Source organism: Anguilla anguilla, chromosome 10 (genome assembly GCF_013347855.1).
Source record: "Anguilla anguilla isolate fAngAng1 chromosome 10, fAngAng1.pri, whole genome shotgun sequence".
In the NCBI taxonomy this organism is placed as follows: domain Eukaryota; kingdom Metazoa; phylum Chordata; class Actinopteri; order Anguilliformes; family Anguillidae; genus Anguilla; species Anguilla anguilla.
In genome coordinates, this window is record NC_049210.1 from 6,109,002 (window position 1) to 6,124,865 (window position 15,864).

The 15,864-nt window shown below is 42.5% G+C and overlaps 1 protein-coding gene across 1 annotated transcript in view; it reads right to left on the minus strand.

The window, feature by feature from the left end:
* galnt9 (polypeptide N-acetylgalactosaminyltransferase 9) overlaps positions 1 to 15,864 on the minus strand; it is a 93,293-nt gene that overhangs the window by 24,677 nt on the left and 52,752 nt on the right. Inside the window, exons 5-6 of the mRNA XM_035379987.1 lie at positions 11,608 to 11,805; positions 5,640 to 5,757 (exon numbers count right to left, since the gene is read on the minus strand). Coding sequence (XP_035235878.1) covers positions 5,640 to 5,757; positions 11,608 to 11,805 — 316 coding nt within the window. The remainder of the gene's footprint in view (positions 1 to 5,639; positions 5,758 to 11,607; positions 11,806 to 15,864) is intronic.

Consider the following 15,864-nt stretch of genomic DNA (forward strand, 5'->3'; position numbering starts at 1 on the left):
AAACACAAATCGAAATTTTTAAGACAAGCAATTAAACAGCAACATGATTTTTATACTGTTCCTAAGCACCAGCAAACCAACAACAGAAATAATAAATCCACTGCATCTATTGTATGGAGCTGAACAAAACGTTTGCTTCAATGCACATCCAGACAAACAAAGCAGACAGACATATGATTTTTTTTTAAATAGCTAAAAGCTTTAATTGTTATGATGATTTAATTAATGCATTCAAAATCCGCCAAAGCTGGATGCTTATTCAACACTGCTGCGGCCCCTTCCCCTTGCGAAACCCATCATTCACCTTGCGGTTTAATTCTGCAAACTGCACGCTTGTTATTCTTCAGAGATTGTCCATCTTTCTCCGTTCACACTCCCCCCCTCCGACCGCCCCCCCCCCCCCCCCCCCCCCGGCCCGGTTAGAAGTGAATAATACTGTAATGAACCGTGGAGTAAATAACTCTCAGTCCATTAAGCAAAGAAATTGATCTGAGCTTTCTAAATAATTCATGTATTGAGAAAGAGAAAGACAAATGCGTGATCAATCCTGAATGCCCCCACACCCCCTTGCCCCCGTCCCCCACCCCTAACCCCACTGTTACATTTGTGTTCAACATACTCATTTACATATGCACAGTGTATCATTCAGAGTGTCTCCTTACTGTGGATTATTATTATTATTATCATTATTATTCCTATTATTATTATTATTATTAGTAGTAGTAGTAGTAGTAGTATCAACAACAACAACAACAACAACAATAATAATAATAATAATAATGATGATGATGATGATGATGATGAATCATTGAAGAATGCAACTCAGACTAGGGTCACTAATGAGTAATTTTTTCTTTCAACCCCACCCCTCCTTTCATCCTCTCCTGTCATTTTATCATGCCGTCTCCCAGCATGAAATCCCCCCAAACATGACCCGCAGCTAGATAAGCTGTCCTCGTTCATGGAGGCGTCTGCACAATCCCGTGATGATGATGATGATGATGATGGTGATGATGAAGCAGGTCCGGGGAATGATCGCGCTTGTTTGTCGGCAGGGTCTGTGTGCCACCGTCATTAGGGCCATTCCGGACGGAGGAGAGGTGATGTAGCTAAGGTGTGGACGGCGGGTGGTTAGGCTTGCTATATGCGCACATAATAACGTAATGGCCTTGTTTTTTTGACTCTCGGACGTAACCTCAGACAGGAATGGCGGGGACGTTGTTGGTCATCGGACATCGCTGTTTTTCTCAGTATCAGACTGAGAGGCTGAGAAAAGCTTTGATATCGACCTCAAATCGTGTAACTTCCTATTGCTGAACTGCAAAGGTGTTTTGACATTGCATTGCATTACAGGCATTTAGCAGATGCTCTTATCCAGAGCGACTTACACAACTTGTACATCACAGTGTTTACGTTGCATCCATTTACACAGCTGGATATGCACTGAAGCAATGCAGATTAAGTACCTAGCTCAAGGGTACAATGGCAGTGTCCTACCTGGGAATCAAAGCTGTGACCTTCAGGTTACAAGGCCAGTTCTTTACCCATTATACCATTAACAATACGCATGTCCCAAATTCATCTTTGAGTGTAGCCATCACCTCCTATAAGGGGAACGGTCCTGTGATATACCAAGCACGCTATTGCGTAACGGCATTCTGAAGGTGATGTCCCCATTAAAAGAATGAGTCATTTTCACAGCTCAAGGCCAGGCTCTGAATTCAGAGCAGCTCATTCCGAGCGTTCGGACCACCGTGTTTGCAAACACGTCCGCGCGAGTCTGGCGCGCTAGGGGCCATTTGCTAGGTGTCACACTGGCCGCGTTCCCGTTAGAGCTGCTAAAATTCCGCCCGCGAGTGTTTGCTCTGCGAGGAAAAAACGTGTGACAAGCTCGATGTTAGCAGATGTAATCGGCGCGCGAATCTGTGAACTTCATCATTGTACGACTGTTAAAAAAAAAAAAAAAAAAAAAAAAAAAAGGACCGAAGCCGTTTCTATGTTATTCTTGGCCAGTTGGAACATCGAGAGCCAAGGAGAACTAATCAGCCAACAAACCGTTAAGATTCCAATAAACCTAAAGGCTATTAGCTGCCACAACATTGCTGAAAACTAATTTTTAAAAAAAACTTTTTGCATTATTTTCCATTTCTCGTGTAATTTCTGATACCAAGTGATATTATCTGCACCTTGCATTTGCAAAATCTACAAATCTTCCAAACTCCACTGGCAATTTCACCAGGGTCTGCTGGTTCTTCGCACAAACTTGTTTTTGTCGTTGGATAATAAGCGCTTGAGTATACAGTGTGTTCCCAGACATTCTCGTGAGTAGTCATTCTGAATTACATCCCAAAACTGATGCTTTTTTTTTTCTTTCCTTCAAACTTCTAAATACACTTTGGCCATCATCCAGTCTTACCACCACAGACTTTGTTCTCAACTTCGAATAACAAATTTACCCAAGCGCAATATTTTGTTTTACTTTCATGCACAAACTTGCGGGTTCACTGATCCCTGAAAGCGAGGAGAAAAAAAACAAAAAACAAATTTAACGTCTGCTCGAAAATTGTTACACAAAGTTAAGAACAAACCACATAACAGTAGAGGAAAATGTTCTTTGGTCTATTTTGTTCATCCTTAATTAGATTAGAACCGCCTGCCAAAATGTAAAATACTTAAACCCCCTGGCGGAGGGAGTCCACTTTCTTTTCTGATCTCTTTGGTCAGGGAGGATTCGATAGAGGTTAATTGAGCCTCAATCCCACATTCACGGCTCGTGCTGCCGCCTCTGAAATTGCAATTAGTCAGATGGTCCCAAAAAACTGTTGCGCTTTTCAATGTTTCGCCAGGATAAAAAAAAAAAAAAAAAGAAAAAAAACCCACACTTGTTAGCATGGGAGCCAGGGAAAAAAAGATGGCTGATAACCGTTAGCCCGCTGATCTGGCTAAAAATACATCCACAGCAGCGGATTTGATGAGGCAGCAGTTAGCTGAGCTAGTCGAGCCGCTGGACCGGTACGGGGAGAAGTCCCGGGTTCACAGTCTTTAGCGGAGCGATTCTCTTGTATTCCTGAGCAAGAGCTTCCCTCTGCTGAATTGCTTCGATAAAACTGTCTTGCTGAACAAATGGACCGTACCAACGGCCTAATCCGAGTACGGGTGTCCGCCATTTAAATGCCTAAATCACAGTTGCCATACGAGCGCTATGATAATGCGAGGAACCCATGGTGAGCGCAGCACCTATGAGAGGGAATCGGGGAAGGGGGTTCAGCTGTGTCAGAATTTAAATGTCATAAAGTTTAAAGAGTTTATAGATGATGGTACGAATGATACATGCGTACCATTATGATGTGTCATAATCTGTGTAGTAAAGTAATCTATTAGCACCAATGGGGTAGAAAATTACTTTTCCGTAGACGAGCACTAGATTGCTAAATGTTGTGTACTGCATTGACGATCGGTGTTAATTAACAAGGGGGCTGAAATGTACCCTCAGAGTAAAACTGACTAGGTTTACAGTTCCACTGAAAGTTTTACTAGGTGCCACATGTGTTCACTGTTGCTACAATATTGTTGGAATCTTCCCTGTGGTATGACTACCAGGCTACCTCAAAATCAGCATTACACTGAACACATTGCCGGCTACCCAACTGTTCATTTTGATTATTTACTTTCATTATGTATACATGCAGTTGCCAGTAAGGCGTAAATGCAAACAAATGGAGCTATCTCAGAGGCGTAAAGCACAGAAGTGAACAGAGAAATACTATCCCCCGGGGGGGAGGAAAAACTCTTAAATAAAAAGATGCTTTCAATGTGGCTGGTTTAAAGAGTAATCTAGCACTGAATTGGCTTAATATGCAGGTTTAACAGAAAATCGCTAACAAACGCATGTAGATGACGTGTGGAATTGAAGACCATAATAGAAAATGCTTATTCTACTGATGTAGTTAAATATTTAAGCCTTCTTCGTCGTGTTTAAGGCCGTTTGCTGTATTGCTTACGAAGCCGAGCTTATTGAATGGAATTTTTTATGGCGCTGGTATGCGTGGCAGCCTACTTTCTTCAACATATTAGCTCATTTTGAGTCGGCGTTCAGCCCAATATGGAATTGATTTCCACGAATGAGTTGTCAGGTCAAGAACGGAAAAATCCATATGTAGGTACGAATTGGAACTGCTCAGCGTGAACCGATAATATGAATGCAGAGACCAAAAGGACACTACGTCTTTGAGATGAAATGCTTAGCATAATTAAACATGGCGGTTAAGATGCATGAACGCTATAACATTCGTGCATGGATTTCCTTTGATTAGGATGTATAATAAACAAGCAAATATATGGAATTCCGTTTAAAAAAACGACATAAAAATATACAGTTCAGTGCAAAGCGCAGTATAGAATTATGAATATTTTAACTCCCAATCTGCTTTTTTTTTCTTTTAACACCATTTCATTAATTTCATGAAATGCTGTACTTGGACCCGTAGTTGCTACAGAGCAAGGCCACAGAATCAATCTAAGCGTTTCAGTGTTGTACCATCTGCGGACATAATATGAGGCAGCAACACGTACGCGGTTTCTTATTGCAATGGAGAACATGAGGTCGCTGAAGGTTACAAAGGACTGAGTGCGATCTGTGTGAGGCTGGCAAAGCCCTTGTTGTATTTCTGAATTTCTTAAGTCTGAAATTGGTATCCGCATAACAGCTTTTCCAAATGGAATTTTTTTTTTTTTTTACTCCCCTTCTGGTCTTTATCACCCGAGTAAGACTCCACGAAACAGAATGTGTGCTTAAACTGAACAAATATCCCTACCACTATTATAATCCTCTGCATGATATGCTTGAAGAAAGAAAACTTACAGAAAACTCCACTGATGTCACCTGGATGATTTTAAATGGATATAATGCCACTTAAAAAGAACACAATCATCGTGCAACAGCTATGGTTCTTATTTAAATATGTCCTACCGAGCATTTGAGAAAACTCATTCTGCTCCCCCTGAAAGAGCGTGTTTTTAATTCTGGGTACATTCGTCTTCCAAAACCCCGCGGTGCACACGAAGCGTTAAATTAAGTGGCGCAGTTCCTGAAGCCCAGATTTACATTTTCAACGTTTTGTGGACTTTTAAGTCTTTTAAGTCAAGTGAACATTGTAATTTAGCATTAAGGATTCCCTTTCCCTCCGCAGAAAACACATTTCCTACTTGGAAGAGCCGAGTCTTCCTGTTGGCTCTGGGGATGGTTTTTTAAGCGTAACCCCCTTAGGCTAATAAACATGAAGAAACTTAATTATAAACCATATCAAAAAAAAAAACCTGAATATGTGTAACTTCCTTAAATCATACCTGCCGGGGATTTTTTTCAGCTGCGGTTACGTCATATTGGATTTGCAATTTCTCCCGTGACCCGCCATTTTATTTGGCACATTTTTTCATTTTCAGCTAGAGGATTATGGCGGCACAACAGTATTTCCGCTGCACGCAATCCCCGTTCACCCAGAAGTATCCTAAAATAAATAAACTCTTTTTTGTTTGCTCCCTTCGTTTGAGGAGCTTTGAAGGGGGTTCAGCTAAAGTCGCGTACCGATGGCGTTTGTTCCAGGGTGCGTGTTCGGGCAACCACAGATTTCGTCACTTACCCTCATGCCGAGCTCAATGTTCTCCCCTCCGTAGACTTCCATGCCTGGATCCAGAAGGCCAATCTCTCCGAAGTACTCTCTGTCCACCACAAATGAGCAGCCAATCATCGCTGGGGTCCTACATGAGGAAATCATATGTCATTATGACATCACAGTAAATTACTGTTTAGTCTTGAGGCAGTGGGCTTGTGTTTTTGACACTTTCTCATATAGAAAAGGGGTTTTCATCAGGTTTTGATCCAGGAACCACCACCCAGACTCAAAGGCATCCCAGGGTCCTCCATCATAAGTAAAAAAAATATATTTTTAAAAAAACCCAGGATAAACAACATTCCAACCCAGTAATCAGCAAATAGGCCTACTGATTTGTACACTTATTGCAATCAACTTGATCTGTATCTTCAACAACTGGATCCTTTATATGCACCTACAGCATTTTAGGAGTTAATCCCCCCCCGGCTACATCCCTGCTGTAATTATTCACCCGTACGTACTTTTGATGCTAAGTTCTACTCCCATAAAGTGGTGTAAAATGTTATAATTAAGCCACTCGTGGGCTATTGAGGAGTGAAATGTGCAATAAATTGGATTTAACTGAATGTAAAACATGTTAAAATAGATACTTAATGAATAATGTATACAATTTGCATATAATCAGCTGCTGTCCTCAAGTTCAAACTACTCCACATGTCGAGCCAATTTTCGTTTTTTTTTTTTTTTTTTTTACGGTGTGGCTGGTATACGCACACATATATCCCCTTTCAAATGTCTGAATATAATCCTCCAGGAGATGCTCCCTTTACAAGTACGCTCCATAGGTGATAAAGAGTCCTTGGGCAAAAGCAGGTATGATTGGGCCTCTTGGGGGTATGGCAAATAGTCCTACACAGCAGAGCTTTTCCAGTGTTTTTATGGGTCCAGCAGGGATCAAATGTGCTCTATTAAGAGTCCAAAGTGCTCTATCAGGGGTGGCTTTACAGGTTTTTGCAAGGAACCTTGCAGGGACCACAGCCATGGCTAAAAGCAGAATTTTATTTATCTGTCCCGTATGGACAGAAGGAGTCCCCTTAAAAACAAGCGACCTCTGTGACCAGGTGTTCTAATATGGCCCTGCTCTCATTTGGTCTGATAAGGCACACACACTTTCAAGAACAGGCAGGTTTTGAGACTGAGGGTCAGATTATAACGCTGAGATATTGATGTATGGTACGACGGTAAGAGCATATCCAGCACTACGGTCAGGGCAGGACAAAATGCAGGCTGTGACATTCCAGCTGTGGTGGCAGTTTTGGATGGTAACTATAACACAGCCTCAAACCTCATAACATAACACAGACGATGACTTACGTTCACGATACAGGTACCGTGCTTCCAGCCCTGTGCACCTGTTTGACACACAATACACATGTTTCTGGGGCAGAATGAGTCATATCTGCACCCTGAAACTAGTCGAAAAACACAGCAAACCTGGCCCCAGAGTCTGATAGTAATTCTCCAACGAGAGTACAATTCTGCCCATGCCTACATCATTATCAACTGGTCTGCTCAACGGTGTTCTCACGGTACAGTCTAACAGCCCCAGGTGTGAGAGTCTGGCACCTCGTGTGTCAGTGGGCCCGTGTGCTAGCCTGCCTGCTCTCCCCTGAATTGATAGGGAACGACACACCTACTAAAATATGATTCATATTCCAGATTTGGAAAAAAAAAAAAAAAAAATCAACAGTTACACTTCACCATATGTGCGAGCACTTTCACTGGGTCACGTTTGTGTCAAAATCACACGACAACAAAAACATTGAATGAAATTAAACGTTTGAAAGGGGAAGCGAAGGGTGGAGATAAGCCGGCACAAATTTCACGCAATGTGAGGCGTTCATTTTAACACCTATGCACCTTCGCTGGCTTAGTCTTTATGTGATCCTCATTAAAGTTAACACAAAGCTTAAGGTTCCTGCCAAATGCTGGAAGAGAACTGTCTACTGTCTACACCTGGCAACGATTTAATGCCAGCTTCTGCTCTTAATTGTTTAATTAGCCCAAGCTTTTTTTTTCTTCCTAAAACATTCCGTAAAGTCACATGATCCACAGCTGTAAATTGAGAGCGCATTCTTGGAGAAAACATTTACTGCGATCCAATATAGGAGGGAACCAGCATCTGTGCATGCGGCTATTTATAAAACTGAGGCAGAATAATTGATTGGAACAAAAACCACCCTTCACAGCCGTCTCTCCTAGGAATGGAACCGTCAGAAGGGCTGATCTGATTGGTCGGTTGCCGGTTCTTCGAGCAAGGGTTCTGCCGCGGCGTTCTCAGACAAGGCATTTTACCTGTACTGCCTCAGAAGATATCCAGCTGTGTAAATCGATGGCGCATGAAGTGGGAATCATTACAACAGATGTTATGACGGCGAAGGAGAGGGTCTCCTCCCATTGTTGGCCAGTTGGGGATTATCCAGCACCCTCATTTAAATTATAATGTCAGCATCTAATCAAGATTAACAGCCTGGCAAGGTGCCAGCTTTTACACGAGAGAAGCAGGCTACATTAATGCACACAGTGCTCATAGTACAAGCCAGGATGACAGGACATCTCCTGTCGTACGTGATTGATTATCTATGTGGACTGCTACGTGAAAACAATAAAAAAGGGAAGAAAAAAATGGTTTTGTTGAATGAATTAATTTTTCCATATTCACATTTTAAAATGGAATCAGTTGCCACGCTTAGTTCACTTTTAGCATATTTGTAACATGAGGTCACAAACTTGTTCAATCACAACAAAATCTGAAATGTAAAATTGACTATAATGGAGTTTGACTGTAAACAGAGTTTTAGTCTTACTAATTATAAGGCCCAACTGAAGTCATGTTTTTATGCACACATGCGTGTAAGCTCGTGCTTACGTATTGAGTGATTACAGTAAATCCGAGCTAAGCCAATTCTTTCCATAAACACAGAGAAGCGGTTTAACAGAGGTTTAGGAGAGTAGGAATTCCTTTGACTCTTTGTGGCTCTCTTTGTTCGCATTCATGGTTCATTTGGCATGGGAATATCATTGGCACATTGCATGGAAACAAACAAAAAATAGTTAGTTGGAAATCACCTTCTTTGCTGCTGAAATCGACATGGGATTTGTAACTGAAAGCAATGGAGCTCTAGAACACTGACATAGAAATTTTGAAAAAGCATTCCAGAAAAACTTACCCTTCAGAAGGGTTAACAGAGCCTTAGAGAGACACACCACTAATATCAAGTGTCTTTTGAAGATGAATTGGTCCAAAGAAGATTGCTGAAAATGAATAAAGCTCTAAAGTTGCCACTACACTCTGACTTTACCCACTTATTCACTGAGAGCAGAATTGCCTACTGCTTTTTGACACACTTTCCTTGTCAAAATGATTTATGACACCCCTGTAGAGTACCTTGTGAAGCTACTCTGTTTAATCCATGGTAAATATTTTACTATGGGGCTTTTCATGTCATAATACCCACAAGACCATGGCAAGGAAATGCCTGCCGAGGGTTAATGTACGAAGTGGAATCATAGTCTTTATTGGCACATTTTTAAAACGACACATTTTAGCCAAAATTCAGTACAACATTTTCCTTTCGTATGATTGTGTATATTGGTTTGCAGCACATTTTGTTGAAACTCCTCAGGGATTTAACAGTGCGGTGTTTTTCAGTTTAAAGCATTTTAAATCAGTGTCTTACTCAAGTCTAACAGCAGACATGCACACAGGGAAGGATCTAGAAGTTATTTATGTGGGGGGAAAATATGAGAAGGAGCCCACATACTAGTATAGTGGAGGTGCTAGGAGATTGCCATCATGGGCAGGGGGGAGACTGGGACAGGGGGGTGTGTGGTGGAGACTTTGGGGGGGGGGGGGGTTGTGATTACATAACAGGGGGGTGGGGGGGATTTTGATGGCGAACTGGGGTGGCCCGCCTGGATCCGCCAGTTCCCTGTTATACCTCCTTAGCCCCGCCCCTGCTTACACGTACACATGCACACACAGACATACACACACTTTCTTTTTCCCAAAAACTGTTCAGCTTCACGCACGCACACACACACACACACACACACACCTCAAGAGCCCTGAATTTGGCGGCACACGGATTGTGACTGCATCTCCACGCGCTCTGATAATTGATTTGTATCCGCTTGTGGGGTGGACGTATAATTGCGGACTTTCTGCCTCGCAATTGGCCGCTTTCCCAGTTCAGAACCGCGCACTGCAAAGAGGCGCGTCCAATCCGCTTTGGCACATTCTAAAATGGGAGAGGGGTAAAACATCTGAGAGGCCGTGCATCTAAGGCCAGTTTTGATTGTTTTTTGGGATCAAACAGCCTGTGGCCGTTTTGGCCGTTGACGGGCACGGAACTGGAAGATGAGGTTCGGTGGAATGATTTCCGATATAAATCCACAAAGCCTGCGGACGCCGTTGTCCCTGAAGCTCTTCCTCACGAGTCTTTTTGAAGCCAGCGCCTCGTCGAGAAACGGTCGATAGAATTTACAAGAACAGAAAAGGGGAAAAAAAATAAATAAATAAAAATACAAATTTTTGTTTGTATTGCATTGACAAATACAGAAATCTTCCGTGTCTTGTAAAATGAAGCCTTGAGTGCCAGGGTTATACTCCTCCACTACAAGCCGAGACATTTTCACTTATTCCTTAGTGTACGATGTGCACACGCATGTGTGTGTGCGCGCGCGCATGTTTTGGTGGAGTGGCGTGGAAAACGTCTGACTTTGCAAAATGACAAGCAGGAATGTTTGGTCAGGTGACCATATAGAAAGACCCAGAACCTGACTTCCTGGCGGAGAGGAAGGCCGCATGGTCTGATGCCGAAGCAAGTGCACAGTCTTTAGTCGTGCTCTGCATCTCAGATTGGCAGGTAATGCTCTATTGTTTGAGCAGGGTACAGTCTTTGGAGAGATCATTGATATGGGGCCTTGCACTTGCCACAAGCATTCACTGACCCAGCCTGAGTGTTAGCATTCGTTTCTGCATCCAAATGACTGGTGTCTTATGAATAATAAAATTCAGTCTTATTTGTTCCGGTACCTCCATCCCTGCCTTGCCTGTGTGTGTGTGTGTGCGTGTCTGTCTGTGTTTGTTTTGTGTGTGTGTGTGTGTGTGTGTGTCTGTGTGTGCTTGTGTATGTGTGTGTCTGTGTTTGCTAGTGTGTGTGTATGTGTGTCTGTGTGTGTCTGTGTTTGCTAGTGTGTGTGTGTGTACACAAGCCTCCAGTTCCACCAAGCTAATGTATCGAACAGGAGCAGAAACTTTAAAAAACGTCTGAGGCGAAATGAATAATAATGAGAAAAATCAATAAGAAACACATTGTTGTGATGAAATATGAAGAGCGTCGGGCATCGCGGTAAATTGGCATAATTCTTGTTTTCTTCAATATGTTGCCCACTGGAATGGAATGCAGGGACAGCTGAATCCGCAATTACAAGGACAAAGACATTCTCTTCTCATCTCCCCAGGGGGGGGGCAAAGCAAGCAAGCGCGCACACACACACACACACACACACACACAACAGACATGACTCTAATCCTGATGAGAACAGGTACCGGGCTGGCAAGCAGCACAAAGACTTTTTTTTTCTAAAAAAATCTAAACCGAATAGGGAGCACGCTTTAAAGGCCAGCTCAAATCCATATTTCAGACTTCCATCCCGGACGAGCCGCCCCCCTTTATTTTAAAGGATTCAAATATTAATACGTCGTTCCTCAGTTCATTCATAGTTAATCATTACACGGTAAATGACCGGTGCAAGTTCAACTCTAACAGAGTGCGTATGGTTCCTGCTGGACTCGTATGTACTCTGTTAGAGTATTAATGATACATTATTTTATTATATGTTATAATATATCATTATAATATATAATATATGATATTAATACTGTACATTTTTCTGTGTAAGAATAAAGCGGGAGGGGGGTGGGGCTCACCTGATGGGAGCGGTCTCGTCGCCCTTGTCCAGCCACTCCTGTGGCGGGATGATGTACATGCACCAGAGGCCCCAGTTGTAGCCGTGAGCGGCGTTAGCGTACTGCTGAACCTCGAACGTGTTGTACTTGATGTTGTCAATCGCCGGGAGGATAATCCGAGTGTGGTCTTCTTTTACCCTGGTCAGAATCGGCTCTGCCCTGTTAACACACAGACAGGCAAACATAATCTTGCTGTTATCTTTTTTTTTTTTTTTTTAATGTGCGTGTCTGGGTTAAAATGGCTTCCCAGGACGCTCAAATAACTGTTTGCAGTGTCAGGTGAAAGATGGGCCGCAAAATGAAAAGCAGTTTACTCAGCTTGTTTACAGTCATAAGTATTAATGTCATTTTCAGGCTCAGAGTGATATCGGTTAACACATCGGAATAGAAACACGTTAATAAGGCATGACACACTGTCACCGTATACTGTTATCCAGAGAGAATAAAACCACAAATGAATTATTTAAGGATAATTCATGACAATAAGCATATTTGAAGATTTTCCCCCAAAGCTGTGTTCAGTCTATTTTCATAAGTGTAACCAAAAAAAGTATTCCCATGCGTTTATTTTCCCTAGCAATTATTTGGTTCACCCCTGACTATACAGTAGGAGCCTTATCTATTCTTGTCTGACTAAATGAGGAAAGAAAACTCTAATCACTTGCCGCATAGCAGTTCCATTTCTTTTAATTAAGCCCCTATGATGATGAGGTCAGAACCGGGCATGTAGAACAAAGCTTAAAGAACGTTCATTGAATTTTAGTGGATTTGCATTATTTGTTTTCATAGCTTTTGTGACAATCTCCAGTGCTAAAATGTCTCTGTTAGTGTTTAACTTTTAAGTAGTTTTGAACTTCTCCTTATTTTTTACATTATACTATCTGCTTCCTGTCAACACAAGTTCACGTGAATTTCCTTACCATGTACTTACTTGACAGCAAGCACAAACAGAGGACTGAATTACCTTATTGACTTACAATATTACCATGTAAAGTCGTCTAAAAAAATGGAATCATTAAATTATACAATATCTATTCATTAAAAGATAGTAGATAAATATGAGATACCTTGAAAACAGTCTTACTGACCTTCAGCCCACTGTCATAATTAAGAGCTGTAGCTGATAAATAATAAGTCTTTCCAAGACCATGGGAATGAAGGAAATTCGAGCAAAGGGATTTACAATCAGTCAGGGGTGTTCTTGTGCATGCCCAGTGATAACGATGCCCCTAGAGGCAAACTGCAGATTAACCATGCCAGTGCCAACCACTTTCCGTCACTTCCATCTTTGATGGTTGAAGAGGAGCCTGACATTGTCGAAAGTCCAATTTTCCAGAAAAACCCCCAAAAACGTAAACATCAGAAATGGCATACTTCTTGCAATCTTCTCCGTGCTACAAGAGTTGTGGGGGGGGGAGACCGAGAGTAGCGTTTTAATCCGAGTGAAGTGTTTATTTTTAGTCAGGATGAAACATCTGATCTGTGTTCGTCGAGGTGCCAGTTGTTCGCCCAAATTGGCACTTCTCCCTGGAGGGGAGTTTCGTCAGCTGTGTTACACCTCCGAGGTTGCTATGGAGAGGGCTGCACTTGGGGTGTAACCACACCAGGGACCCTGGGTTCCATGCTGAACCATTCTGTTGTTTATACTGTCGTTTATCTGATCACCATGCCGTCACACAGAGACCCACATGCGACCTGGTGCCCAGCGTGGACAATCGCCTTGCAGATAACCGCGTGGACGAAAGTAATCGCGTCGCCGTCAAAATCTCAGGAACAAATCATCCTCTGAGCGAGCCTCAGACGACCACATCGGGTTAAGCTCAATGTCGAACTCTTGGCTTTTTTTTTATTTTTTTTTTTAAACGCGAGACACAAAGTCATGCACCTCCCCGCACATGCAATCAGGGACGGAATGCGGAGCAAACGGGATTCTCTCTAATTTACCGCAAAATGTCGTCCGCAAATATGGCCCTGGAGGAAGTGGTTGAATAAAAAATCCATCTACAACAACGGCGGCGGCAGCGACATCCCAGGTGGCGGAGAGCCGCAAACGAGAGTAATAACTGCTTCAGCACGATGTCAGACATTTTATCGCTTTGGCTTTTGGGGGGGATCTTGTTAATTTCCCACAATTCAGTGCGCTAGAGTGTTTCTTTTCAAATCTAAACAGAGCAGTGACATCAGGGATTATAAAATGCGGACGATATGTTGGCCTTCGTCACTTTTCACTAAGAAACCATAGAGGAGCTCCCTCCACCAATTACAGAGTTTGAAGGAAGGAATGAATGAAACAACGCAGCTGGTGATTGGTGGATAATTTCCAGCCATTGTTCTAAGGACTTACAGTCAGTAGGTACACACCAGTTACTGCTGGCTTTCTTCCATTTGTAGTTACCAGCGTGCTCTGTGATTGCTGGGCAGCTCATTTCTGGTTACAGAGAGAAGAGTGATGATGCCAACATCCTATCCAGATTTTATTATCCCTCAGTAACATGGGAGAGAAATTGGAGGTGGGGGTGGGTTCCTTATGGGCTTTTATAAGGAAATGAACTGGCTCTAAGCCTGGCATATGTGCTGATCGCTCTAAAGTCTGCAGGCTGTAATGAAAACTGTTTGTACAGGACTGGGAGAGAGCAAGGTATTAATATGTGGCCCTGGTGTCACAGTCTGTCTAATAATCTCATCCCTGAGGTTTATAACAAAAAACTGTCACTCGGACACACGAGAGTAACTTCGTGTCCGGATGTCATAAGGAAAGCCTTCGTCCTTCTTCATCTTCTGCAAGCGTGATTAATCTTTCTACGTCAAGGAAGAGAAAACAGTAGTATCAAAAGGGTGTGAGGTGGGTCGGGATGCCCAAATAGTACTAGAAGTGGCAGCCCAAACGACTGGCAGAAATGTGCACTTAGTGACAGCGATGATTGAAGGACGACTGAAGACTCATCTCTTCAGGCTGCACCTCTCCCCATCCCTCCCTACCCCCCTGTAAATGACTGTAAGCTTAGGGTTGTAACTAGGCAGCTGTTTCGTAGGTGACTTAGGTGCATTAACTGCCTTAACTACTGCTTGTATTTTTTCCATAGATTGCGTTGTTGCCGTTCTCGTTGTGTTAGTGTTAATCAGTTTAACCTTCAGGGTCCAAGTTGAACTATGCGGTTGTTCCCTGCACTTGGACCGGTACTTCTCTCTAGGGGTTTCGTCATACTTGTTCCTGGTTATGGTTATACACTTTGTTGTACGTCGCTCTGGATAAGAGCGTCTGCCAAATGCCTGTAATGTAATGTAATGATTGAATAATGGAGTGAAAAACGACTTTTTTTCTGTTCCAGTTAGCGAGATTGGCAGAGGGGACCTTGGCTTCACCTCACCCACATGGTACAGTACGATGAACATATTGCAAACGGGAGTTTCGGGAAGTTTGAAACGATTCGTTCTTCCTGAAACCAGGGGAGTGAGCGAGACCCACTTGGGAGTAGAACAAGTGACAGTCTCAGTGCTAAAGATTCCCCCTCCAGCAAACAGCGAAGGATGACAGAACAGCATTTTTTTTTTTTACCGTCGGAATACATGAATAAATGTGAAACATTTTGATAGATGTTCATGACCGATTGTTAAATTATTCAAAACGGACAGGAAATATATCAAGAATGGCTAACTTCAATGAAATCCTGTTAGTGAAGTCCCTGAATGTGCTTCTAGAGATATATGTTCTTTAATACCAGCATTTTACAGTAAATAAAGCATAAGAAAATCAACTTTCCAAAACAATGATCTATAGAATTTAGTGTATTCTCTCCAAGCCATGACACGTACACCTATCTCCATAAAAAAAAAACCATTGTTAGCACAAATGCATGTGTTGATTTCCAGCAAAAAAAAATATTACTTTAAATTCTAGCTTTATTTAGCTCATTTATTTCCATGGCAATAACAAAAACACGCGCACAGAACATTCGATCTCGGTCCTTTCATCATTCTTTTTTCAGTCATCCTTTTTTGATGTGTTGCGGCACACGTCCTCAAACACCGCGGTATCTTTGGGTATCGGACGCCAAAGAGACGGTCCCTTCCTACGACAGACTAATCCAATTTAATTTCCACGCCGCGAATGACGTACTGAAGCCGTGCAAGGAAAGGTGCTCATCAATACGCAAGTGTCAGAGCTCCTTAATGTACCTCAGCCGAACAGAAGGATGAAGATCTGTCGCCTGGAGAAGA